At 48.2% G+C, this 27,390-nt stretch overlaps 1 protein-coding gene across 3 annotated transcripts in view; it reads right to left on the bottom strand.

The window, feature by feature from the left end:
• Window positions 1-27,390, bottom strand: part of MTIF2 (mitochondrial translational initiation factor 2) — a 33,154-nt gene that overhangs the window by 753 nt on the left and 5,011 nt on the right. For all 3 annotated transcript variants that reach the window (XM_083175206.1, XM_083175208.1, XM_083175207.1), the window contains exons 4-13: window positions 25,873-26,044; window positions 19,586-19,746; window positions 10,591-10,767; window positions 8,185-8,324; window positions 6,725-6,849; window positions 4,574-4,778; window positions 4,098-4,350; window positions 3,355-3,495; window positions 1,397-1,561; window positions 38-178 (exon numbers count right to left, since the gene is read on the bottom strand). In XM_083175206.1, coding sequence (XP_083031332.1) covers window positions 38-178; window positions 1,397-1,561; window positions 3,355-3,495; window positions 4,098-4,350; window positions 4,574-4,778; window positions 6,725-6,849; window positions 8,185-8,324; window positions 10,591-10,767; window positions 19,586-19,746; window positions 25,873-26,044 — 1,680 coding nt within the window. The remainder of the gene's footprint in view (window positions 1-37; window positions 179-1,396; window positions 1,562-3,354; window positions 3,496-4,097; window positions 4,351-4,573; window positions 4,779-6,724; window positions 6,850-8,184; window positions 8,325-10,590; window positions 10,768-19,585; window positions 19,747-25,872; window positions 26,045-27,390) is intronic.

Raw genomic sequence — 27,390 nt, 5'->3', positions numbered from 1 at the left:
GAGTAATGAGAGGAAAGTCAGAATCCGCCTCACTTACCTTCCCAAATAACGTCACGGTTACGGACCAACTTAAATTTCAGCTTCTTATCGATGACTCCGCTCTGGACCCTGCAGCCGGCCACCTGGACGGTCTTCTTGCCTACCTCAACGTCAAATAAAGCCAGAACTGAGGCTTCACCTGTAAGGGTGAGAAATGACTCCCGTAACTGATCTGCGGGGGTGAATGCAATGAGTTGCCATGGTTACGTCACCACAACATCATTTTATATTTAGCTGTAGGGATCATGTGAAGTACAGAACTTCTGCTTTCTCCTGCTTCAGTTGCGGGAGACTTGGGGGGGGAATTTACTAACCCCGGGCCGGCGGCTATACAAATGGATATGAACAGAGTTTACTCAAGGAATACCTTCAATTAACTGTGTGGTGAGGCTGATTTACCGGTACACATCATTGGAACCCATGTTATTTTCATAACATTGACTCCTATGGGACGTGAACAGCCATTCAGAGCAACCATAAGATTTACTAAGATGTGTATTCTACTTCACATGTGCTGTTGCTATGGGCAACCAATCAGAATCTTCTACTTATTTATTTAGCACCCTCTAGAACACAGGTTCTCAAACTTGGTCCTCAGGACCCCTCACAGTGCATGTTTTGCAGGTCTCATGACAGATTGCAAGTGAAATAATTAGCTCCACCTGTGGATCTTTTAAAATGTGTCAGTCAGTAATGAGTGCACCTGTACTGATGACCTGGAAATGTGCACTGTGTGGGGTCCTGAGGACCGCATTTGAGAATCCCTGCTATAGAAGATAGTAGACAGGATCTGATTGGTTGCCCATAGCAACAACACATGTGAAGTAGAATACACATCTTAGTAAATTTACCCCAATGAGCCCAGGACGGAAAGCAGGAGAAGTAGCTCCAGAAAACGGTACCGCATGACTGTGATGTGCAATTCTACACGGTCATTGGTGGCACTTTTGTGTAAATTGGTATGGTGCCCATACACGGAGCGTTTTGGGCTTGCGCTCCCGCACACATATCACATGGCATAGTACAAAGAACGCATTGCATCTAGTGGAAAACCCACGCTGCTTTAGCACATCGGATGCAATGCAATCTAGTACACAACATACGGCGCGCATCGCATCTGCAGCCCTCATTATTCCTTACTGATTGTAGAACATTTACTGGGACAAATGTATTAAGCCTGGAAAAGAGATAAACTGCAGAAAAAGTGAAAGGAGATAAAGCAGCAGCCAATGAAGTGTGCTTGAAAATGACAGTTGGGTGCTGATTGGCTGGTGCGTCATCTCCTCTCACTTTATCTCCAGTTCATCTCTTCTCCATCTACCCCAATGACGGTTGGCTACCGATTCCTGCTGCGCACCTTTTACAGTCTCTTCTACTAATGGCGGCAATTTACTGCTGAGGTCGTCTTTCAAATCTTCAATTAGATGATAGATGACTTTGTGAAGTTTGATGGGAACGTCCTTCTTGGCTGCGAGCTGCTGGATGGACTTGTTCGCGTTCACATTGAATCCGTACACACAACCTGGTAAACAAAGACAAACATAGATAACAAAAATGAGAGGTACGCATTTATATATTATCCAATCGTACACTCACTGTGATGTAATACCTATAACAACGTATAGCCGTGTTACTCCTTCCCAGTCTCCAAGTCTGTATATAGTAAATAACGTGGAATCTATCCAACTTAACCGCTTCAGTGGAAATTCTACAGGCTCAGCTTCCGGGCATACCACCAATATGAAGGTACGCGCCAGTGGTGCATCGCCTCTCCGGGAACCCCCCACAGTGTTAGCTCCCCCTCGCCCCTCCACTCCGGTGATCGCACGCTGGAGCTCCCCTTACCGCTGCCCCCGCCATTAGTGGCAGTGAGCAGGCAGCAGGCTCGGGGATGTTCTGCGCAGCTCAGGGGCACTCGGGAGTTCGGGCGCCCGAGTCCCCTCGAACATCCTGGAGCCAGCCACCTCAGTGTCTGCTGTGAATGCCGGCTGGGGCAGCGGCAGGGAAGCTCCGGCATAAGATCACCAGATGAGGAGGGGGGGGGAGGGGGATCAGAGACCAAGGGCCTGATTGTTAGTTGGGAGAAAAGCCAGAAACAGCAAGAAACTGTGCATCCGGCCAATGTAAGGGGTGCAAGTCCATTTACTGTTTCTACATGCAGGGTAAATAATGGGAATGGGATCATTCGTCAGACTGCATTTAGGTCTACAAGCATTAGGTCTACTTGCAATTAGGTCGACCTGACTGAAGGTCGACATGGGCTAGGTCGACAGGGTCATTAGGTCGACAAAATTTTTTCCCATTTTTTAAAGTGTCGACGCAGTCAACATAGCACCGCTGCGCTTGCCATGCTTTGGGCACGGTGCCTCGCTGCGCTCGGCACACTATTTTATTCTCCCACCACGCCCTAGTGGATGGTAGGGCATGAAATACCGCCCGTCGGCACATGTCGACTCATAAAACAGTCAAATGACCCCATGTCGACCATCCCCATGTCGACCTAATGACCCTGTCGTCTTATAAAATTTGACCTAATGACCCTGTCGACCTAAAGACCCTGTCGACCTAAATGCAGGTCGACCTAATGCTTGTAGACCTAAATGCTGTAGAACAGTGGTAGCCAACCCCAGCCCTCGAGAGCTACCAACAGTGCACATTTTCCAGACAACCTAGCTGCTGCACAGCTGCACTCATTAATCACTGACACATTTTAAAAGATCCACAGATGGAGCTAATTAGCTCACTTGTGATTCTGTGAGGAGACCTGCAAAACATGCACCGTTGGTAGCTCTCGAGGGATAGGGTTGGCTACCCCAGCTGTAGACAATATGACCGTATCCCAAATAATGGCTGCTTTTGCATGCAGTTCATATATGCTGGGCAGCTTTATTTCTACGCTGCAAATTAGATCTGAATTTGTAGAAAAAGGGATTTAGCGCTGCGCTGGACTCCACTGAAAAGGGGCGAGTGTATGGAGGAGAAGAGGGAGAAGAGGGAGAAGAGAGAGAAGAGAGAGAAGAGAGAGAAGAGCTGCTCTATCAGGCTGTAGCTTTGGTTGTATATTCACATTCCAGCGCTGAAATAGGAAAATGAAATAATATAAATTGTAGGAAAGTAAGAACGAATGTCAGAAATATATATAAAGGTAAGGTACGTATGGTATAAATTACAATGGAAATTGCTGAGTAATAGAAAGATAGGAGAATAAAAAATACATTTATATATATTTTAAAATTTTAATGTATATAACAACGTGACACCTGTGGAAGGGAGAAAGATACAGGAATGAGGTGTGATGAGCGCAGCGTACTGTACCGTTAAATGTTTCTGCAAGGGCAACGTCGCTCTCACTGATGTCCCCAACGCCAAAGTGGATTAAATCCAGGTCACACTCTTCCTCTGCATCGTACGAGTCTATAACATTGAGAATGGCTTCCACAGACCCATCCACATCACCTAGACAGGGAAACGGAGAGGACATGAGGAGAGAACCACAGGTGGGATACAGTGGGCCTGATTCCAACCGTTAGCAAGGCTGCAATTGTTGCAGATGGACAAAATCATGCTGCACTGCAGCTGGGGCAGATGTAACATGTGCACAGAGAGAGTTAGATTTGGCTGAGTTATTTTGTTTCTGTGCAGGGTAAATACTGGCTGCTTTATGCTTACACTGCAATTTAGATTTCAGTTTGAACACACCCCACCCAAATCTAACTCTCTCTGCACATGTTACATCTGCCCCACCTGCAGGTGTAAAACAATACAAAGGATACACAGCTGGACTCCACAATTGTGCTAGATGTTATCCGACACACCTCAAGCACTGTAAAGGCTATTGCAGTTATGGGGCCTGCACACGGGGCGAGACTGCGGAGCAATGCGCCAGCGCCGTGTGCGGAGCGATCTGTCCGGGCCAGGGTTCTCCGGCGGGAATCGCCACGTGTATAGGCCCCGTTACTCCAAATGGTAAACAAGACCGGCCTACCTATCAAAGGTCTATAATCCTGATCTGAACAATGAAAGCAAGCGACCTAAACCACAACTAAAATGAAAGTCACCTTTTATTATAAGGGGGACGACTGGTTTCTCCCGCGTCAGCTTTTCTGATGGCCTCTGGCCCATGAGATACTTGTTTGCCTTATACAGCATTAATTTCTTCTGTTTCCAGGTCAGTCCCAGGTAAGAATCCAGATTCTGTCTGTGCGCCTCTCGGTGCTCCTTCTGCCGAACCTCAATCACCTCCATGTCCTTTCTTATCCCTTCCTGCTCCTCTACGTATGTTCTCCACTGCAGAACTTCCTTGGCCCGGTGCTAGAAAACCACAAGAAGAGATCTAGTTTACAAACACATTAAGGTTTGTGGTAGCCCTGGACAACAAAAGGTCCAGTATGCTACCCCGACCCCCCTTAACAGGGTCCTGCCGCCCAGAGACTGAGGCGCGTGTCCCAGTTTCATGGGGTCCCTCTCCGCCGGCTCTCGCTAGCACGGACGTCCCGGAGAGAGCCGGTCTCCATCTGTATAACAATATTCTTACCTCAGATTCTACTTCCAAGATCTCATCGCCAGCAGATGGCAGCTCTCTCCAGCCAACTATTTTCACGGGCATGCTGGGGTCCACCTTCTTCAGCACTGCGTCGTTTTCATCCAGCATCACCCGCACCTTTGCCCAGGCTTTCCCTGCCACCAGCACTGCTCCCTCTTTCAGGGTTCCCCTCTGCACAATGGCAGTGGTCACTGGACTGTGGTTGGTCAAATGTAAAAAAGATAAGAGAACATAAAGAGACCATTATTTCAGTGCGTAAGCTTACTTTTATATACCACCGTGGTTTAATAAACAACAGGATGATGGGGACGGGGGTTTATAAAAACTTGGAGAGAGATAAAGTTGGGCAGATGTACTAAGCCTTGGGGAGTGATAAAGTGGAGAGATACCAAGCTCCTGTCGGTTTGCAGGGTGTTGGCTGATTGGCTGGTACTTTATCTCTCAACCATTTGTCATTTGTTTGTGCACACACAACCAGTTAAGGTGCATACACACTGTACAATTTTTGGTACTTATGTAGTAGACGGGCGCCCAATTTGCATACGTACGGTAACTTAGGAAAATCGCATCGCAAGGGCCATTTTAAGGGCCATGCGATGCGATTTTCCTATGTAATTTATTCACTGCTCTGTAAAGGTGGCCATACACACGCAGATTTATTTGCAGATCTGTCTGGTTGGAACAAAAACATGGTTATGGATGAGAGCAAATGACAGTTGACCATTTGCTTGGAAATGCTGGAAAACTGACAAACTGTCACTCATCCATAACCATGTTTTTGCTCCAACCAGCCAGATCTGAAGATAAATCTTACTAGTGTATGGGCACCTTTAGCCCCAGGGGATCGCATCGCACCTCCCGATGCCATTACATTATTAGCTATACAATGATAGCATTGTATGACATACAATGACATTTTAGGCACCCCCCACTATCTACGCCACCCTGAAGCGTGGCGAGCGGCGGCGGAACGCGTCCTCCGACCTTTTCATACCCCCACTATCCACGTCGGCATGGAGTAGATTTTATATAGTGTGGCGAGCACAGCGAGCCACTGAGCCTGAAGCGTGGGAAGTGCAGCGAGCCCCGCCAGGGGACACTGATTACTTTACATGTATTCTGCGTCCGCTCGCCACGCTTCGGGCTTGGTGGGTCGCTGCACTCGCCACGCTATATAAAATCAACTCCAAGCGGACGTGGATAGTATGAAAAGGTCGGATGATGCGTTCCGCAGCCGCTCGCCACGCTTCAGGGTGGCGTAGATAGTGGGGGGTGCCTAAAATGTCATTGTATGTCATACAATGCTATTATTGTATAGCTAATGTAATGGCATCGTACACCCTATAAAATCACATGCAATTTTGCAGTGAATAAATTACATAGGAAAATCGCATCACAGGGCCCTTAAAAAGGCCCATGCGATGTAATGTGATTTTCCAATGCAGAATAGCCCACTAAGCAAATTGCTTAGTGGGTGCCCGTCTACTACACAAGTACCCAATTTTTTTTTACCAATTTCATTGAAAGACATTTCCCTTGAACCCAGTGTCCTGGATGAAAGATGTTGATGAAAGACGAAAGATCTAGCTACAGTTTATAGGCTCTTTTTGAAAGATATGCAAATTGAGCTGCCTGCACAGTTGACGAACAATCTTGATGAACAACTGGCAGGTATGCGCATTATGATTCGCTGTTCGTCCGCCGTCAACATCTTTCGCCCAGGACACTGGGTTCAATAGAAATGTCTTTAAACAAATTGGACAAAAAAATTGTACAGTGTGTATGCACCTTTACAGATGGAGCGTCTCTCATCCAGCGTGTGGGGTTCGCCATCTGACTGGGATGCTCGAGCGTCTCGCATGCACGCATGCCCCAGTTTCCGGCCGGCGGAGGACACGAACCCTGGCTGTCTCCGCTTCAGGTGACACTGCGAGGCTGCCCTGAAAGCTGGTACCAATTCAGAGTATCCAACCCACTTATTGGAAGCTGCTGGAGACTCACAACAGTCACCCACAGCCCCGGAAGGGTAGGTGATGCTCTAGCACCCTGCCTGCTTCCTGAATGACTGACAGCCATACTGTAAGATCAGCATGTTTCTGGGCGCCTTATTGGCCCATGGCTATACACGGTGCGGATATATACCCTTTTCCCTTGTCTGTAGAAGATTCAATAACTGTTCCTTCCACTAGTCCTGTGGGGTCAGCCTTCAACTCCAACACCTCTGCTAGGGTGATGATGGCTTCAGCTAAGGCCTGCAGGTTGTCTCCCTGCAATAGACATGATTGTTACATACAGGCTCCTAGTGTAATGAGGAGGGACATCGTAACACTGCTGGTTAATTAGGGACGCACCATTTATACTTGTACTGAGGGGTAGATATATGAAGCAGCGATAAGGGAGGGGAAGTGGCCCATGGCAACCAATCAGCACTGACGTTACATCTATAATTTGCATAATATAACATTAAACAAAGCAGCTGATTGGTTGCCATGAGCCCCTTCTCCTCCCACCGCTTCATACATCTACACCTGAATTCTTTACATTCTTTAAAAAAAGAGCTTTTTCAGAGCCGTCTTTGCTGATCTCCCAAGTGGTTTGAAAAGCATCAGAACAGTTCTAGGTCTCACAACAAGTGCCAGCAAAGTTTTAGGACATCTTCTATTTAACTCCCTGATTACAGACGTGTCCTCAAAAGATTCACCTGTCCTGTTTGCTCAGAGTGGCATGACCAAGAGGTTCTGCAGCAATTCCCCATCTGGAAAATGTTTTCCTTTTTTACCTTCTAATTTGCTCATTCGGCCGGATTCAGATCTGTTTGGTGATCTGAAAGTTGAAGATGACTGAGTAGATAGCCAGCGCCCAGGCAGAAAAAAAATCTGCTCTGTAAAAATCTTCGAATGAATTGAAATTATCGCAGATCGATATCCGCACAAAAAAATCTATTCGCAATTCCCAAACCATCGGATGGTTTTTCCAATCTTTGCAAATGTGACTGGTCAACTGCGACAGAGACAGACTGACCGATGCCAGCGCAGATGTCCCAGACTAATAATGCCTGGGCATGGCTGCATTTTTTCGGACATATCCTAAATACGTCCTGTTACCACCCCCAGCTTCCTGTCAGTCAACCTCTGGCCACATTGCTTTTACAATCGATAAGCAATTTATTTAGTCATTCTCCCACCTGCATGCACGTCACCTAGTGGAGGAAAGAGAAATGGAAACATACAGTCATTGGATAATTGCTTGATCAGTGATCAGCTCGAAAGCAGGCCCATCGCGTACAAAGGGCCCGATTCTGCATTACTAAGGGCCCCACTCTGCGTTGGTGATCTGGCAAGAAAGAGCGTGGCTACATCTGTATGTTAGGTATATCATGCGTAGTGAGGGTACTCACAATGTGACCGACTGTCAAACACTGGGGGAGGTAAAGGAGGGTGGCGGTAAAACCGCAGACATCGAGAGCATTTTCGAAACCCGCCATCGCGTACAAACAAAACATGGGTTAAGCGTTTTCAAAATCTTTAGATGCTATTTAAACCAAGCATTCTATATGTGTGCATTCAGTAGGTTTATAACAAAGTGTGTTGCGCTGACCGTACCTTTAATGCAGATATAGGTATAGCTTGGACATCTCCCCCAAACTCCTCACATACGATATCATGGGACAGGAGCTCCTTCTTCACCCTGTCCGGATCAGCCTTCGGTTTGTCACACTTGTTTATGGCCAGGATGATGGGAACTGCGAGAGTGGGAGGAAAAACTCAAGTGAAAACAAGCTTCATTATAAAGAAATATCAGCCAACATAATGAGTCTCACAGCCAACTGTGGAGCTGGCCATACATCTACAGATTCATTGTCCGATCTGACTGATAATATCAATGACAGTTTGGCAGTTTTCCGCATTTCGATGCAAATGGTCAACTGTCATTTGCTCTCATCCATTACCACATTTTTGTTCCAACCAGCCAGATCGGACTATGGCCTCTGGTTCATTTGCAAAGGCAAATTCCTTCTCAATTGGTCAAAGCAGTCAGGATTTTAACTGCCCAGAAACAAAATAATCGAATTCTCTCTGCACAAGTTACCTCTGCCCCCAATTTGCCTTTGCGAGTGAACCAGAATAAGGGCCTATGGGCGGTAATCAATGCTGCGGTGAGGGGGTTTTCTACATGAGAGGATGGCGAGGATCCCCTTAAACGGCGAGGCCACTGCATTTTGTGGCGAGTGCCGCCGTTTTAGTGGCCACACTCGCCATTTTCACCTCGCCGAAGGGAACCAGCCATGTGGATATGGCGAGTGAAGGGGAGGGAGTTGAATACTTGGTACTTGTGTATTTTGGCGGCGCCCCCGATGTCCGTCGTACGATGAACGGATCGCATCGCATGCCATGCACCCGATGGCATACGATGCGACGCGATTTTGCCCCCCATACGATTAAAAATCGTATAAGCACCCTAAAGGGTGCTTTTGAGCACCCTACTGGGTGCTTACAATGTTAAATGCACCCCCACGCCACCCCCCCACTATAAACGTGAACCCGAGGCGTGGTGAGCGTAGCGAGCCCGCGAGGGGCGGCGGTACGCGTCCTACGACCTTTTCATACCCCCAATATCCACGTCGGCGTGGAGTTGAGAATAGAATAGTGTGGCGAGCGCAGCGAGCCACCGAGCCCGAAGCGTGGCGAGCGTAGCAAGCCCCGCGAGGGGCCGCGGATACCTTCACAGGTAAACGCGTCCCTTCGCGGGCTTCACAGGTATCCGCGTCCGCTCGCCACGCTTCGGGCTCGGTGGCTCGCTGCGCTCGCCACACTATTCTATTCTCAACTCCACGCCGACGTGGATAGTGGGGGTATGAAAAGGTCGTAGGACGCGTACCGCCGCCGCTCGCCATGCTTCGGGTTCACGTTTATAGTGGGGGGGGTGGCGTGGGGGTGCATTTAACATTGTAAGCACCCATTTGGGTGCTTTACATTGTATAAGCACCCATTAGGGTGCTTATACAATGTTTAATCGCATCGCATCGTATGGCATCGTATGCCAAGTACAATGGCATACAATTTCCAAATTGAATGCCATCGTGCACTATCGTACGATATTGCGTTGCATCGCATACCATTGTATGCGTTATGGTATGCGATGCGATGGGCGCCGCCAAAATACACAAGTACCGAATACTTCCTCCAAACTATCAGCATTGCCGCGAGAGCATTGAACACCTCTCAATAAATCTGGGGGTTGGGGGGGGAGCGGCCTTGCATGTGGCGCACCACTGAAGGCACCACTGGTGCTCACCTGAGTAAACAGTGGCATGCAAGGAACTCTTCCGGACATACCACTGAAGGGGTGAATTTAAGTTCCGTTCACAGAGGAAACATATATTTGTTAATTTACTAGGAAATTACCACAAAACGACTGTGTAATTGCTATGTACTAATATTCTGTCTCTGCCGGTACTTATCACTGAGAATTCTTATTTCTACAAATCAGTTTGAGGATTCCCGTTGCTTCCACTGGATGGTAATTTCAATCATTTTTGGGGGGTGGAGAGTGCAGTGTGTTATAAATGTGGGGGTTGTGCACTGAAGATAAATGCATTGGAATTAATGCTGGAACTTTTACATGTTCCCAACAATCCCACAATGGTTAGAATTGCTGGTAATGCTGTGTCTGCAGTTTGTATATGCTGCCAATGCATACGGGGGGGGGGGGGGGGGGGGGGGGGGGGTTCTCTTGGTGCTCTGACCCCCATCCACAGTCCAAAAACATAATGAAGGTTGATGCGATGCTGTCACAATTTGTCCTAGTGTTTGTTTGAGGGGTAAAAAATATAGGTGGATATTTATGAGGTGGTGAAGAGAGAAAGTGTAGAGAGATCAAGTACCAGCCAATCAGCTTCTGTCTTCTTAAAGGCTGCGTTTGAAAAATGACAGTTGGGAGCTGATTGGTTGGTAGTTTATACACATGGCGCACAGCTGGTAGCCGTTGCTCAGCTCATCATCATTTACCTTGAGTAGCTTTGGCATGCCGGATGGACTCAACGGTTTGTTTCATGACGCCATCATCTGCCGCTACTACCAGTACAATGATATCGGTAACGTGCGCTCCTCGCTCGCGCATGGCGGAGAATGCCGCATGTCCAGGGGTGTCGAGAAATGTGATCCTGTCCCCTGAAGCTAAAAAAACTTCATACACAGAAAAAATGAAAGGTTAATTAAACGTGCCATTTGGCATTAGTACAGACATAATCGGTGGTCCACTAATACCCCTTTCACACCGCACAAATAAACCGGGTTGTCATCAGGTCTCTTTGCTATGTGAAAGGGTCATTTGAGAAAACTCGGGTATAGCAACCCGGCATTCAGACGGGTTTTACCCATGTTGCTGGGCGGTGTAAACCAGGCCTCGTTCCACTATAGGAAGGAGGCGGCATCAGCACCAAGCGCTGCCTCCTCCCCGCCACCCGATGATGTGACACGTCTCTGCCCCACCCCCTTTCTGACATCAGGCTTATTGCCTGTGGGGCTAATTGTCGCAAGTGCCGGGTCGCTCCTGGGACAGACCGATGTCCAAAAACTGGGGGTGAAATTTAATAGGATGAGAGATTCAGAAAATGGAAAAATTTGGTAAGAAAGCTTTTTAAAAGCGGCAATCATTTACGCGGCAAAATCAAACTGGTTTTGCAGTGTAAAGGATTGCCGCTTTAAAAAAAACAACAACTTAATTTTTACCAAAACTTTCTGAATCTCTCATCCTATTAAAATTTCACCCCGGGTGTGACCCGGAATTTGCTGCGTGAAAGGGGTAGAAGGTGCTTATTAGTAAGGAGACAAGCTGCCTTCTATTCCACCAGAAATATATTTTTTTTTTTAATTTAGTCTTTATTTATATTTTCCATCATACGACATATATACAAAAAGATTACATATATTTTCATTGGATTTTTCACATACATATTTATAACATTACAAAACACAACAATACATAACAAACACGTTCCTGCGTTTACCCCCCCCGCCCCCCCACCCCCGCTCCGTCGCCCCACATTAGTAAAACTACCTGTTGCCCAATGCTAGCACTCTTTCTGCACCCTATGCTTATATACAGAGATAAGCCTTTTATTTTATTTTAATGAATCGGAAGAGAGAATGAAGGGAGACCAAAAAAAGAGAAAAAGAGAAAGAAAAAAAAAAAAAAAAAACACTAAGCTAAGAGTGAGACATATATCGTCCCACATTTGTGTGCCATATCAATCTGTGCAGTATATCTCCACTTGTGTCATTATAATATATAGACCATATCACGTAACATTGTGGGCCCAACCCATTCCCCCCTCCCCCCAAAGAACCCCATCCCACCCTCTCCCCTCCAACCATTCCCACACACCCACTAAAAAAATACAAATAACCAAAGAGAATAAAAATCAATTTTTTCCCTTCCCCCTTTTTTTCCCTTATTTTTATTCTCCTACTATACCTTGCTCTTTAGTGAACTTCCAAACTGTATAACTCCCATATTTTAAACACATGTAATACCTAAGCAAATAATAATTCTATCCGCTTTATTGCTCCTTCAGTATATTATTACACACATCGTGATTCACACTATATTGTTATTTTATACATTTCTCCTTACTCTCTCCCTTCTATCCCTCTCCACTCTGACGTATTCTGCCCCTAACTCCTATTTTTTTTTTTATTTTTTTTTTTTGTTAATTGCCTTTTGTTACTTTATAGTGTATTGAACTTTGCCAGTGTCCCCATACTTTTTGAAATTTCTGACGAATCCCACGCGATGCATATATAAATTTTTCATGATCATGAGTGGAGTTTACCAAATTCACCCATTCAACCACCTCTGGACCGTTAACTGCCATCCAATGTCTGGCTACAATAACTTTAGCTAAGGCGGCTAAATTCCTGACCATTTGCGTCATATCTCGTGACATTGCGCCCTCCCTCCAGACCCCTAGGAGTAGGTTCACTTCATTTAGTTGGCTTCTAGGGATGCCTAACTGAACCATAATTTGAATTACCTTGTCCCAAAAGCTGGCGACCCTTTGACACCTCCATAGTAGGTGCCAGAAAGCCGCCTCACCCTCCCCACATTTGGGGCAGTTATCGGTTTTTGTCCCATTAAATCTTTTTAATTTCACAGGGGTAATATATATCCGATGGATTATGTTAAACTGTACCTGCCGTACCCCTATAGAATTAGTAGCTGATTTAATGGCAGAAAGAGCCCCTTTCCAACTTTGCTCCTCCAACCGTGGCATATCCCCAATCCATTTATCCCGTACCCCCTCCAATTCTTCCATTTGGGCAAATGAATGTAAAAACTTGTACAGTTTGGATAGTCGCTTACCGGGTCCTAGTAGTTTAATAAATTTTTTACCTGGCGACTCCGCAATATACACCCTTATGCCACTACTAAATTGGTTCAGGGCACTCCTAAGTTGTAAAAACCTAAAAAACATTTCTCTAGGGATCTCATATTCAGTTTGTAGCTGAGCAAAAGACTTCAAAGTTCCCTCAGAATAGAGCTGTCCCAAATTTTCTATCCCATATTCACTCCATACCCTTCTTCCTTGTTGTTCTTGTATGGCCTTAACTGTCTGTATAGATAACACTGGCGTGTCAGGATCAAATCCTTCCGCCTTACTTATTTTACCCACCCACTTCCAGACTTTAATGGCCTGTATAATTATTGGAGGAGTTTTGCGGGGAAGCCCCTTCACCATTAATCTCTGCAGGGGTGTGAAACCTGGGTCCACAGTTTCAATAAGGTGTAACAATTCCTTTGAGGCTTCCGCATGTCGGATCCACGTGCAAAGATGGACCGTTTGTGCAGCCATATAATAGGTCTTAAAATCTGGCAGGGCAAGGCCCCCTTTATCCGCATCCCTGCAAAGGATCTCCAACCTGACTCTTGGCCTCTTATCCCGCCATATTAGTGATGACACCAAGTTATTTATTTTCCTGAAATATTCGTCCCTGATAAATACTGGTGATTGCTGAATTATATATGTATATTTAGGCAATATGACCATTTTTACTAGGTTCACTCGACCCATTTGGGAAATTCGAAGCCTAGCCCAACATCTACATTTAATCCTCAATTCTTCCATAAACGGCACAATATTATCCTGAATAAAATCCCATGGAGCCCTTGCTACCCAAATCCCCAAGTACTTAAACCTATCAACTATTTGCAGCCGAGTGTCAATCCGCGATTCACCTAGGTTATTATTGCTCAACTGCAGAAGATGGGATTTAGTCCAGTTCATTCTTAGTCCCGAGTATTCCCCGAACACACTTATTATCTCGGCAATAACCGGGAGTTTTTCCTGAGGGTTCGCCAACCCGACCAATAGGTCATCCGCGTACAACGATATCAAATTGTCACCTCTACCCCCCTCCGTCCCTTCTCCTTCCAAAGCATATCTCAGCATACACGCCAGGGGTTCCATCGCCACTGCAAACAGCAGAGGGGACAAAGGACACCCCTGCCGTGTACCCCTAGATAGAGGAAATGGGTCGGAAGTAAAACCATTAATCGTCATCCGAGCACTAGGATTTTGATACAACCGGGCGACAAAGTTAATAAACCCCTCTCCTATCCCAAATGCCCTCATTGCCCCCCATAAAAACTTCCACTCCACCGAATCAAACGCTTTATGCGCATCAGAGGAGGCAATGACAGCATCTATTTTCTTCTGCTCTATGCATTGAATGTATGTGAAGACCCTGCGCAGGTTAATCATGGTGGACTTGCCCTCCATGAAGCCCGTCTGATCCGGATGGATGATTTGACTGATCACATGATTAAGTCTAATTGCAAGGATCTTCGCATATATTTTGGCATCTGAGGTTATAAGTGAGATTGGTCTAAAGGAGTCAACCCTGGCCAAATCTTTACCGTCCTTTGGAATCATAATAATTGTGGCCTCTGCCATTGAGGAGGGAATTATACCTGTTGTTGATATATCTTGAAATACCTCCAGAATTTGGGGACCTAGAATTTTAATATATCTCTGGTACACTTCTCCCGGGATCCCATCAAGCCCTGGCGCTTTATTACCCTTGAGTGTTTTAATAGCTAAGTCCACTTCCTCCTGGGTTATTGGTGAATCCAAATATTCCCTGGCTTCCGGTGCCAATTGCGGCATATCTATTTTGCCCAGGTAATCCTTTATTTCTTCATCGCTACATCTTAACTTAGATTGATAAATATCTTTAAAGTATGACACAAATTCTGCTACGATTTTTGGGGTTTCTGTCAGCGTTACTCCTGCGTCATTTCTAATTAAAGGGATGATATTAGATGGGTTGTCCTGTTTAATTAAGTATGACATAAATTTCCCCGCCCGGTCTGCTTCCGAGTACCATCTATGGGCCCCAACTACCATCTTACGGCATGCTATTTCTTGCAAATACACCAGCCATTCATTCTGTGCCCTCAACCATTCAGACCTATCCTCTTCTGATTTGCTTATAAGGAAAACATTCTCCCGGGCTAACATCCTTCCTTCCAATTCTAACGTCCTGGCTCTGTGTGTTTTTTTTAAATAAGCGATTTTTTTTATAAAAACCCCTCGTAAGAAGGCCTTACATGCATCCCAAACAAACCCAGCTTTAGTTGACCCCTTGTTATCCTTCATGAAACCCTCTATAATTTTTCCTAGCTCCTCCTGTTCACCCAACTGGGGTAGCCAGAAGGGCTGAAGTTTCCAATATCGAAAGCCTACCTGAGTGTTCAGGTTTAGTTCAACAACGATGGGGGAATGATCTGAAATCCCACGTGGTTTATATTCTACATGGGTGATTTTATCAAAAAGCCCGTCCGACACTAGGACCATATCTATTCTAGAGAATACTTTATGTGTTGAGGAGTAACACGAAAATTGTTGAAGCTCTGGGTTTCTAAGCCGCCACGGATCCCTCCACCCCACTTCACTCATAAATTCTGCGAACCTAGTTCCCTCCCTGGAAATCTCATCCTCCGATTTATTCCACCTGTCCAGCCTAGGTGCCAAGACTTTATTAAAATCTCCCAAGCACAAAACCAAGTTATCCGGGCACTGTGCCGCAAACTCGACCGCCACTTTTAACACATCATATGAGAAAGGGGGGGGGATGTATACAGCGAGAAGACACATACGTACATGTTCTATACTACATTCCAAAAATATGTATCTTCCCCCTGCATCAATCTTCACCCTTCTACATTCAAATATCAAAGCTTTCCTAATCAGAATTGTTACCCCTCTTGAACCTGAGGAAAAGGTAGCATGATATGATGAGCCAATCCATGGCCTCCTTAAGGATCCCGTCCTTTCTTTGATTAAATGGGTTTCTTGCAGGCATATAATATCTGCCTGCATTGTTTTACATTGTTTAAGTACAAGAGCTCTTTTCACTTTCTCATTCAGCCCCCTAACATTCCAGGTCAGAATCTTAACCATAGTACAATATTACGTGATATATAACATGATATCTATTCCTCCGCATGGATACATCTGATAACTGTTTACATTATTTTCTATTTTATAGGGATACACCAGGAATTTTTTAGGCAAATTACAAATCATATGACCCTTTGGGGGCCTTGGGCCGGGCCGGGAAACTCCAGGAACAAACATAAATTTACATAACCCCTTACCCCCCCCCCTCCCCCACCCTGTATAACCTCTCCCCCTAGGCATACCTGTCCCCCACCCACCACCTTATCCCGTTATTGAGATACCAGAGGCAAACAACTAATGGCCACCACCGAGGCCCGTTCTTACCCCCCCGTGTCTACTTCTTTACTTACACTTATCACATTTTACTTATTTTACCCCATCCCCCCCTCCCCCCGACTCGAGTACCACAGCCTGTCGTTAAGCATAATTTTGAACACGTATATCACACCCCATTGCCTCCCGTTAGCGGCCACTAGGCCAATGTACATATAACTCCAACAGATAAATTATCAGGTCACATTAGCTAATATTTGTTTTCTGCCCGGATGTACACTATCCAGCCACTGTGCGACCTCCTCTGGGGAAAAGAAAAACTTGGTAGCACCATCTGAAATGACCCTTAATTTTGAAGGGTATAACATTGAGTACTTAAGGTCAAGTTCTCTTAAACGGGTCTTAATGTCTCTGAACTTGGCTCGATCCTTTTGTACTTCAATAGGGAAATCTGGGTAGGTCGACACCCTCTTGCCATTATACTCAAGGTCTTCTTTTTCCCTTGCCATCCTGAGAATTGAGTCCCGGTCTTTAAAGTGCAAAAATTTTGCTATTAGGGTGCGTGGGGGACCCCCTGGGGGATACGGCCGACCTGGGATACGATGTGCCCTTTCTATTGCAAATTGTGCCGAAAAGGCCTTATCCCCAAATTTTTGTTTCAGCCATCCCTCCAGAAATTTTTCTGGGGCATTCCCCTCTGCTTTTTCCTCAAAGCCAATAAAGCGCACATTGTTACGCCTGAGTCTGCCTTCGAAATTGGACATTTTGTGGCGCATGTCAGAGATTTGTCCTGTAAGAACTTTAACTTGAGACATTAAGGGTGTAACAGTGTCTTCCAAAGCCCCTATCCTGGTTTCCGTCTCCGTGACTCTCTCACGAATTTTTTTGGCATCGTCCCTTAACAGCATAATGTCACTTTGCACTTTATTGATCTGTTCCAAGAGACGGGTCTCGCAATTATTTACTGCCTCCAGCACCTGTTGCAAAGTCACCTCCGGGGGCTGCTGGGATTTGCTCTCCTTTACAGGAGTGGTAAGCGGGGTGCTAGTTTGTGAACTACTGCCTGCCTGCTGCCTGGCATATTTCTCTAGCCGAGTGGCCACTGCACTTTGACCCGTTTTACCCATCTTCAGAAATAACAGTCACAGGCAAAAAGTAAATTATGAAAAAATGAGAAAAATCTTTTTCTTTCCCAGGCAGGCTCACTGCGCGTGCCCCACCAGAAATAGCACCAAACACCCCCGGACGAATCAAACTGTGCAGGGCACCGGTGCTTTACCTGGCACCCACACCACCTCTGGGGCCAAACTCAATCTCCGGCAAGCGCCTCACCACAGTCCACCCTTCTGGGCACACAAGACCTTTTTCCTCCCTTGTATATATACAGTCAGAAGAGTTGAAAACAATTGTTAGGCTTTACCTTGACTCGCCGTCTCTCAGTTCCTTCCCCTCCAACCAGTACTGCAGGTGTGGTAATAAAGAACTTTTAAGGCTTTACTTAGTTTGCCCACTCCTTGCCCGCTCTTACCCTACCAGCCCCGGCACACGTCTCACACCCGGGTCCGGGCACGCTGGTGGAGGCGGGGGGAGAAGGAGTATTCAGCTGCTGGGGTCTGTGCTGTATTGCGACGCTGTTTCCGACAGCCACGCGGCAGACGCTCTAGATGCCCCGTCTGTGTTGTATCCTCCGGCACGCGTCTCTCACACGCGCCCGGTGTTTTGCCAGCGTGGTATCCGGGGACCTCACATCAAACGAACACGGCACTCCGTCTGTGATGTATCTCCCGGGCCGCGTCACTCACCCGCGCCCAGGGAAGCAGAGGGTGGAGGAACTGACGGAGAGCACTTCGTCACTGCCGGGCTTTACGTCCATCGGCGCATCTGTCTTACCCCGGCGTTCCTGCATACAGCACCTCTATCAGCACACCTGTGCGGCTCTCATTTAATGTGACCTTCCACGGGACAGATGGGAGAGGTAAGGGGGAGATTCCCCAGGCCGGGTCACTCGAAGTCGGGGAAGCTCAACCAAGCATCGGGGAAGGCATCATACGCAGCAGCAGACACAGGGGAGCTCGATAACGTGCCCTCACTCACGTCCTGCCGTGGCCACGCCTCCGCCCGCCACCAGAAATATATTTAACATTTTGACTCATCAGTCCAGTGCACCTGCTGCCATTTTTCTGTAACCCAATCCCCATGTGCTCGTGCATAGTTGAGTCGCGTAGCTTTGTTTCAATATGGAAGATTTGGCTTTTTGGCCACACTTCTTCCATGGAGACCACTTGTGGCAGGAATTCTCTCAGCGGGTGTACCTGGGCCCCACTGTTTTTCCTGCCAGTTCGACATCTTCTGATTTTGGGAAGTAAGTATGAGTTGTCTAAGTTTCCTGTGTCTACAGTCCTCATTGCTGTCCATGTCTTTGTGCTTCTTCAAGAGATTGAACAGCGCATATTGAAACCTCAGTCTTTTTTAAAATCTTTGCCTAGGAGAGACCTTGCTGATGCAGTATAACTACCTTGTGTCTTGTTGCTGTGCTCAGTCTTGCCATGGGGCATGACATGAAACCTCCCCTTTGTAGCAAAATTTGGCTGCTTCTCATCCAGTGTGAAGCCTCCTACACAGCTGTTTCTGTTTCAGTTAATGCCTGTAGAGTGGTTAATCATACACCTGTCTATAATCCTACAAAATCCCTGATTTAAGGCAAGTGTACCTAAAAGAACAGATTTGGTTTTGAAAGCAAATACTGATTTTATTCATCTTACATTGCAGCATTTTTCCCTCACTGTGGTGCTACATGGGGCTCGTACACTTGGTTTTCATGAGGTAAATTAGGAAGCTCCCTGCAATTAATATACAATGGCATACTGTATGCAATCCTCAAGAGACCCTAGCAGTAGAGATTTGAAGCACAGCAATGGCTTTGTACATATATTACATCAATTTGATTGAAGCACTAATTAAGTCACCTGTGTCCATGCAAGGTTATCCTGAAAACCTGGACTGTAAGGGTGCCTTGAGGGTTGCATTTAGGTGGCCTAGGCCAGTGATGGCTAACCTTGACACTCCAGCTGTTGTTGAACTACACATCCCAGCATGCCCTGCATCAGTTTTAGCATGGCAAAATGGTAAAACTGTAGCAGGGAATGCTGGGATGTGTAGTTCAACAACAGCTGGAGTGTCAAGGTCAGCCATCACTGGCCTAGGCCATTGTTGTATAAATAAAAAATAAGAGAATATAATGATGTGGTAAAACACACAGGCCTCACCACTAAACGCTCCGATATGCTGGGTAATACCGCCGGCCTCCATTGCGGCTACCTGAGTTTTCCTCAGCTGGTCAAGCAGTGTTGTCTTTCCATGATCCACATGCCCCATTATAGTAACCACAGGATGCTTGGGCACCAGCACAGAAGGGTCTGGAGGGCCCCTGTAAGCAGAACAAAAGAATATTAAACCGGTCTAGAATGAGGCCACATGGTCATTACAGGAGCGGCGTACTAGTGATCCCAGGTCTCCTCACGTCACTAGTGATCCCAGGTCTCCTCACGTCACTAGTGAACCTCAGGTCACTAACGATCCCAGGTCTCCTCGTTTCACTAGTGATCCCAGGTCTCCTCACGTCACTAGTGATCCTCATGTCACTAACGATCCCAGGTCTCCTCGTTTCACTAGTGATCCCAGGTCTCCTCACGTCACTAGTGATCCTCATGTCACTAACGATCCCAGGTCTCCTCGTTTCACTAGTGATCCCAGGTCTCCTCACGTCACTAGTGATCCCAGGTCTCCTCACGTCACTAGTGATCCCAGGTCTCCTCACGTCACTAGTGATCCCAGGTCTCCTCACGTCACTAGTGATCCCAGGTCTCCTCACGTCACTAGTGATCCTCATGTCACTAGTGATCCCAGGTCTCCTCACGTCACTAGTGATCCTCATGTCACTAACGATCCCAGGTCTCCTCGTTTCACTAGTGATCCCAGGTCTCCTCACGTCACTAGTGATCCCAGGTCTCCTCACGTCACTAGTGATCCCAGGTCTCCTCACGTCACTAGTGATCCCAGGTCTCCTCACGTCACTAACGATCCCAGGTCTCCTCACGTCACTAACGATCCCAGGTCTCCTCACGTCACTAACGATCCCAGGTCTCCTTACGTCACTAACGATCCCAGGTCTCCTCACGTCACTAACGATCCCAGGTCTCCTCACGTCACTAACGATCCCAGGTCTCCTTACGTCACTAACGATCCCAGGTCTCCTTACGTCACTAACGATCCCAGGTCTCCTCACGTCACTAACGATCCCAGGTCTCCTCACGTCACTAACGATCCCAGGTCTCCTCACGTCACTAACGATCCCAGGTCTCCTCACGTCACTAACGATCCCAGGTCTCCTCACGTCATTAACGATCCCAGGTCTCCTCACGTCACTAACGATCCCAGGTCTCCTCACGTCACTAACGATCCCAGGTCTCCTCACGTCACATTAGGTAAGACCTGATCCCCTGAGGACAATTATTGATATACTGCGCATTGCATACACACGCACGCGTGAGCCCACCCTGCAACGTTTCCTATTTGCACGCCATACGCCAGGTGATTGACAGGAAGCAGGAGTCTTGGGGTGGAAACCGGCTGTTTAGTGGGAGTGCTAAGAAAGACGCAGGTGAGCCAAGGAAAACGCTGGGAGTGCCCAGGAAGGTGCGGGCGTGTCTAAGCATTTTAGGGAATGGTGTCTGACGTCAGCAAGGCCGGATATGCTCGTTTTCATCGCAGTAGCTGAGTTAGTCCAGGGTGACGCTCTGCCTGCAATGATTGGCGCCCAGTGTAACAATCATTCGATGGTGAGCCTGTCACATGGCTGCAGCGGGTGAGCCAATCAGAGATTGTTTACCGGTAGCTGCTCTGATTGGCTAACGTTACACAAGCTCTGATTGGTTTCTAAGCCGATGCAGCATTTTAATTGGCTGCCGGATTCTTGCATTGAAGAAGCCAGGCTCTGCTATGGGACCTGCTGAGGACCGATCACAGACAGCAGAGGGTTGCTGTGGGCAAAATGAGCTGCCCGGGCCCTTACAGAGGCTGGGGCCCGGGACAGCTATACCCACAGCATCCCCCTATTGGTGGTCCTGCTTATAGAGTGTACGCGCGGTCTGAAGAAGTCTATATTTCTATTCGATATTGCTTCTATAACAAAATCGAAAAAGGAAATTGAATGCATTCTGATGCGTAGCCCCATGGCATCGAATTCAAATAGAAAAGGAGAGTGTGCGGGTAAGATTATATAGTACACATAGGTACTTTACAGTCTAAATGGAATGTGTACACCGCACCAGGCGACTCGGGACTGAACAGGCAGAAAATCGCACCGTGTTACACTACTTTATATTCCTGCATTCATTGGCCGATTTATATTCTGATCGATACATATGTCAAGAAAAACAGATGTTGCCAAGCAACAGTAATGGGCACTGGTATGGGGTGCGTGTGCGAAGCAGCTACTTATAGGGGTGAGCAATCCCTTACAAGATACATACAAAAAACGAAAAGGAAGTAGCGCTAGTAACACCAATGAACATTAATAATAGTAATATTTAATTACAAGAATTAAAAACAAATTAGTAGTATAAAAACCACAGGATCCGTTCCTATAAATGCCACCGCTGGAAATAAAGGTTCCAATAATATCCAAAGGAAGGTGTATAATGGGCACCAGTTAGTGGTATGCTGGTAATAGATGGATAGTTACCACAGTTGCCACACTTGGGTCACCAGGAGGAATTGTTCCATTCGGAGTGCATGTCAGCACTATCTCTCCAAAGCAGGTGAAGGTGCCAAAGTCCAGTGGAAATAATTTGCAGAGGTGCGCAGTAATGGCGCAAGTGGTGGCTGGTCCGGATCCAGTGAGATAAAAAGTGCTGGGTGCAATGTCCAGGGCTCCTGACGCGTTTCCCTGCAACCAAGTGCAGCTTTGACATGCACTCCGAATGGAACAATTCCTCCTGGTGACCCAATTGTGGCAACTGTGGTAACTATCCATCTATTACCAGCATACCACTAACTGGTGCCCATTATACACCTTCCTTTGGATATTATTGGAACCTTTATTTCCAGCGGTGGCATTTATAGGAACGGATCCTGTGGTTTTTATACTACTAATTTGTTTTTAATTCTTGTCATTAACTACAGGCGCTCTTCACACCGTCGTAAGGGGCTGCGCCCCCTTAATTTGTGAACATTTGTATATGAGAAAGATGGTTAGAATTGTATGAAAGATGTCCTGTATTGCAACTTGAGTTATAGGTGAAATGTGTTAAATAGAGAGCATATGATGTGGAAGGGGGTGTGTATTGTTTTGTTTAATTAAAAAGCGGTTACAGAGTAAGATGTACATTGATAGTGTGGAGGGTACAGTGACATTTGTGGGTGTGGGGGGGGCTGTGTGTGCATGTTGTTTAGGTGTGTGTGTGCAATAGTATAGTAGGGTGTTTCTGAGTCAGCGGCTCCCCACTGGCGGAGGTCACGACACAGGAAAACAGGAGGCTGGGTAGTGATAGGGGTGTGTGGACATAAGGGGGACTAAAGAGGAGGGTGGGAGATACTGTGCAGCTTCTGCAAGTGGGTGAGGGTCCAGCGTGGCAGTACAGGAGTACAGGATGGTGGCCCTTAGTCAGTGTCTCCTCCTACTGGGTGGGAGTTCGGGTGCATGAGAGCAGGAGGCTGGGCTATGAGGCATGATAGGGGCATGTGGGCAAAACAGCGTCAGCAAACTCCCCAGTGGTGGAAGTTACGGTTCAGGAGAGCAGGAAGCTGGGTAGTGATAGGGGTATGTGAGTATACGGGGGACTAAAGAGGGGCTTAGGGGTGCCGTGAATCAAGGGAGGGGGGGGCGCAGGTGTCGGCGAATCGCGGGAGAGGGCGGGGGTCCGCAAAGCGTGGGAGGGGGCGTGAATTGCGCGAGGGGGGGTTGCGAATCGCGGGAGGGGGGTGCGCGGGGGGTCCGTGAATTGCGGGAGGGGGGGGGGGGGGCACGGGGCGCGATGAATCACCTAGTTGGTTATATATTCTTGTAGAAGGATGGTAGGATGTTGCTGTCATTCAGAATGCATTTACATAAACAGTAATAGTAGCAGTAAAAGGTCTGACTTAAAACACCTACAGTAAAACAGAACAGGTGTTATATATTATACAAAGAATTGGTTGATGATGTGTAGGTTGACGTGCACATAGTTCATAGTTGTCACTGGAAAAAAATTGCTACAAGAAAAAATCAACACAGAAAGTTCAACACATGTAAATGTTGACATAAGTGTGGCACTTCATCGGTGTCCATGTCGACACATGAGAATGAATATGAAAACATTCAAAAAAAGAAAAATAAATCTTCAAAAACTCATGTCAACCTTTTTCATTGTCGACCATAGCCGTGCCAGTGTTTTGCATGTGCCATTTAATCCTGGGGTTGCCGTGAATCGCGCGTGGGGGTGGGGTGGAGGGAGGAGGTGAGGGGTGTCCGCGAATCGGGAGGAGGGGTCGTGGGTGGATGCCGTGAATTGCGGGGGGGGGGGGGGGGGGTGCCGCGAATTGTGGGAGGGGGGGCGCGGGGGGTTGCAGTGAATCGCGGGAGGGTGGGTCGCGGGGGCGGGGGGTTGCCGCAATGACAGGAGGGGGGTCAGGGGTGGGGAATCGCGGTAGGGGGGGTCGTGGGGGGCACCGTGAACCGCGGGAGAGGGGGCCCGGGGGGTTGGCGCGAATCGTGGGAGGGGGTCGCGGGGTGCCGCGAATCGGAGGAGGGGGGGGTGTCACGGGGTGGGGCCGCGAATCGCGGGAGTCACCGGGGGTGCCGCGAATTGCGGGGGGTGTGCTGCAAATCGCGGGAGGTGGGTCGCGGGGGGTGCCGCGAATCGCCACAAGAAAAAATCAACACAGAAAGTTCAACACATGTAAATGTTGACATAAGTGTGGCACTTCATCGGTGTCCATGTCGACACATGAGATTGAATATGAAAACATTGAAAAAAAGAAAAATAAATCTTCAAAAATCGTGTGCGGGGGTGGGGGGGGGGGGAGGAGGTGAAGGGTGTCCGCGAATCACGGAAGGAGGGGTCGTGGGTGGATGCCGTGAATTGCGGGAGGGGGGGGTCGCGGGGGGGGTGTGTGTGCCGCGAATTGTGGGAGGGGGGGGGGCGCGGGGGGGGCGCGGGGGGTTGCAGTGAATCGCGGGAGGGTGGGTGGCGGGGGCGTGGGGTTGCCGCAATGACAGGAGGGGGGGTCAGGGGTGGGGAATCGCGGTAGGGGGGGCCGTGGGGGGCACCGTGAACCGCAGGAGGGGGGGTTGCCGCGAATCATGGGAGGGGGGGTCGCGGGGTGCCGCGAATCGCAGGAGGGGGGGGGGGTGTCACGGGGTGGGGCCGCGAATCGCGGGAGTCACCGGGGGTGCCGCGAATTGCGGGGGGTGTGCTGCAAATCGCGGGAGGTGGGTCGCGGGGGGTGCTGCGAATCGCCACAAGAAAAAATCAACACAGAAAGTTCAACACATGTAAATGTTGACATAAGTGTGGCACTTCATCGGTGTCCATGTCGACACATGAGAATGAATATGAAAACATTGAAAAAGTGAAAAATAAATCTTGTCAACCTTTTTCATTGTCGACCATAGCCATGTCAGTGTTTTGCATGTGCCATTTAATCGTGGGGATGCCGTGAATGGGGGGGGGGGGGGGGGGGGAGGGAGGGAGGGAGGTGCATACCTCCCAACATGACCCTCTCCAGGAGGGACACATTGCTCTGTTTCTGGACTTTCTTCTTAATTTATGGATTACCATCACCTGTGCTTAAACACTTTTCTTATCCCCTGTTTAAAACAGGTGATGACAATCATAAATTAAGATGGAAGTCCACAACCCAGCGTTACAGCTCCAGACACACTTTGAGTGACAGATGTAGCCAAATATATAAGAGATTAATGTTCATTGGTGTTACTAGCGCTACTTCCTTTTCGTTTTTTGTACGATACATAGGTCAGCCTTCTCTTCATATCCAGAAGGACGCACGACATTGAGACAAGCTTAACATGCTGCATTCCACCCAACCAGACCTCGGCATCTCTCCAGCCTTCCTCTCTACCTGCAGATGGCTTCAAGCTCTGTGTCCAGCAAGTCCCCTCCCTGGGTCTCATCTTGGACTCATCCTTCTCCACAGATTCACTCTCTAACCATTGATGCAACCAAAACTCTCATCCATGCATTCAATGTATCCTAATGCTGCGGCTGGTCATTTCTCTTTCCTTCTACACGGTGTCAGTCTACCCCCTCTGGAAACCCCTCCTTACATACAAAGCCATCAATAAGTCCAATAACTCCTACAGATTTCCTTGTATACCAATTCTAAAGGTTTCAGATATTCCAACCCCCATCCCAATGTTTACCCCTCTAATATAATCACTCACTGGCCAAGCACTGCGCTGATTGGCCAATGACATCATTCTGCATTTCGGCAGCATCTCAAGCTCATTCCGGCATTACCCTGTTCCTATATAACAAGACTTTAGCTAGAATACCTTTTTGTAGCATCTTTATTTTCCCTGACTTTCTCCACTTTTTCATGCTGATAAGTGACCTTCATGTCAAATTTCTTCGCTGCTCCCAGCACCATCTCTGGACTCAGTGCCGACGATGGTTTTAGTTTGTCCACATCGAAGTTCGCAAACATTAGAGCGTTATAAACGTCATCTGGAGATCAAAACAGGAATGTACATAATGCTGAACATCAATATCCAGTAACCGTTACCTACATATAGTGTTAGGCTGTGGTGCAGGGTGGTTAGGTTGAGGCAGCGCTGTGCAGGGATAGGGTTAGGCACTAGCAGGGAGGGTTAGGGTCAGGCTGCGGGGAGGGAATGTTAGACTGCGGTGCAGGGCGGTTGGGTTGAGGCAGCACTATGCAGGGATAGGGTTAGGCGCTAGCAGGGAGGGTTAGACTGCGGTGCAGGGTGGTTAGATTGAGGCAGCGCTAGCAGGGAGGTTTAGGGACAGGCTGCGGTGCAGGGCGGTTAGGTTGAGGCAGCGCTATGCTGGGATAGAGTTAGGCTCTAGCAGGGAGGGTTACGGTCAGGCTGCGGGGTGGGAGGGTTAGACTGTGGTGCAGGGCGGTAAGGTCGAGGCAGCACTATTTAGGGATAGGGAGGGTTAGACTGAGGTTTTGGGGGCTGTTAGGTTGAGGCAGCGCTATGCAAGGATAGGGTTAGGCGCTAGCAGGGAGGGTCAGGTTGCGGGGAGGGAGGGTTAGAGTGACTGTGGTGCAGATGGTTAGGTTGAGGCAGCGCTATTCAGGGATAGGGAGGGAGGGTTAGACTGAGGTGCAGGGAGGTTAGGTCGAGGCAGCACTATGCAGGGATAGGGAGGGAGGGTTAGACTGCGGTGCAGGGCGATTGGGTTGAGGGATAGGGAGGGAGGGTTAGACTGCGGTGCCGGGCGGTTTGGTTGAGGCAGCGCTGTGCAAGTGATAGGGAGGGAGGGTTAGACTGCAGTGCAGGGCGGTTAGGTTGAGGCAGCGCTGTGCAGGGATAGGGAGGGAGGGTTAGACTGCGGTGCAGGGCGGTTGGGTTGAGGCAGCGCTGTGCAGGGATAGGGAGGGAGGGTTAGACTGCAGTGCAGGGCGGTTAGGTTGAGGCAGCGCTGTGCAGGGATAGGGAGGGAGGGTTAGACTGCGGTGCAGGGCGGTTAGGTTGAGGCAGCGCTGTGCAGGGATAGGGAGGGAGGGTTAGACTGCGGTGCAGGTCGATTGGGTTTAGGGATAGGGAGGGAGTGTTAGACTGCGGTGCCGGGCGGTTTGGTTGAGGCAGCGCTGTGCAGGGATAGGGATGGAGGGTTAGACTGCAGTGCAAGGCGGTTAGGTTGAGGCAGCGCTGTGCAGGGATAGGGAGGGAGGGTTAGACTGCGGTGCAGGGCGGTTGGGTTGAGGCAGCGCTGTGCAGGGATAGGGAGGGAGGGTTAGACTGCAGTGCAGGGCGGTTAGGTTGAGGCAGCGCTGTGCAGGGATAGGGAGGGAGGGTTACACTGCGGTGCAGGGCGGTTGG

The sequence above is a fragment of the Crinia signifera genome, chromosome 3 (assembly GCF_055691185.1).
Source record: "Crinia signifera chromosome 3, ASM5569118v1, whole genome shotgun sequence".
In the NCBI taxonomy this organism is placed as follows: domain Eukaryota; kingdom Metazoa; phylum Chordata; class Amphibia; order Anura; family Myobatrachidae; genus Crinia; species Crinia signifera.
Note: the sequence above shows the minus strand (reverse complement) of the source record. Positions and strands in the feature narration are given on the sequence as shown.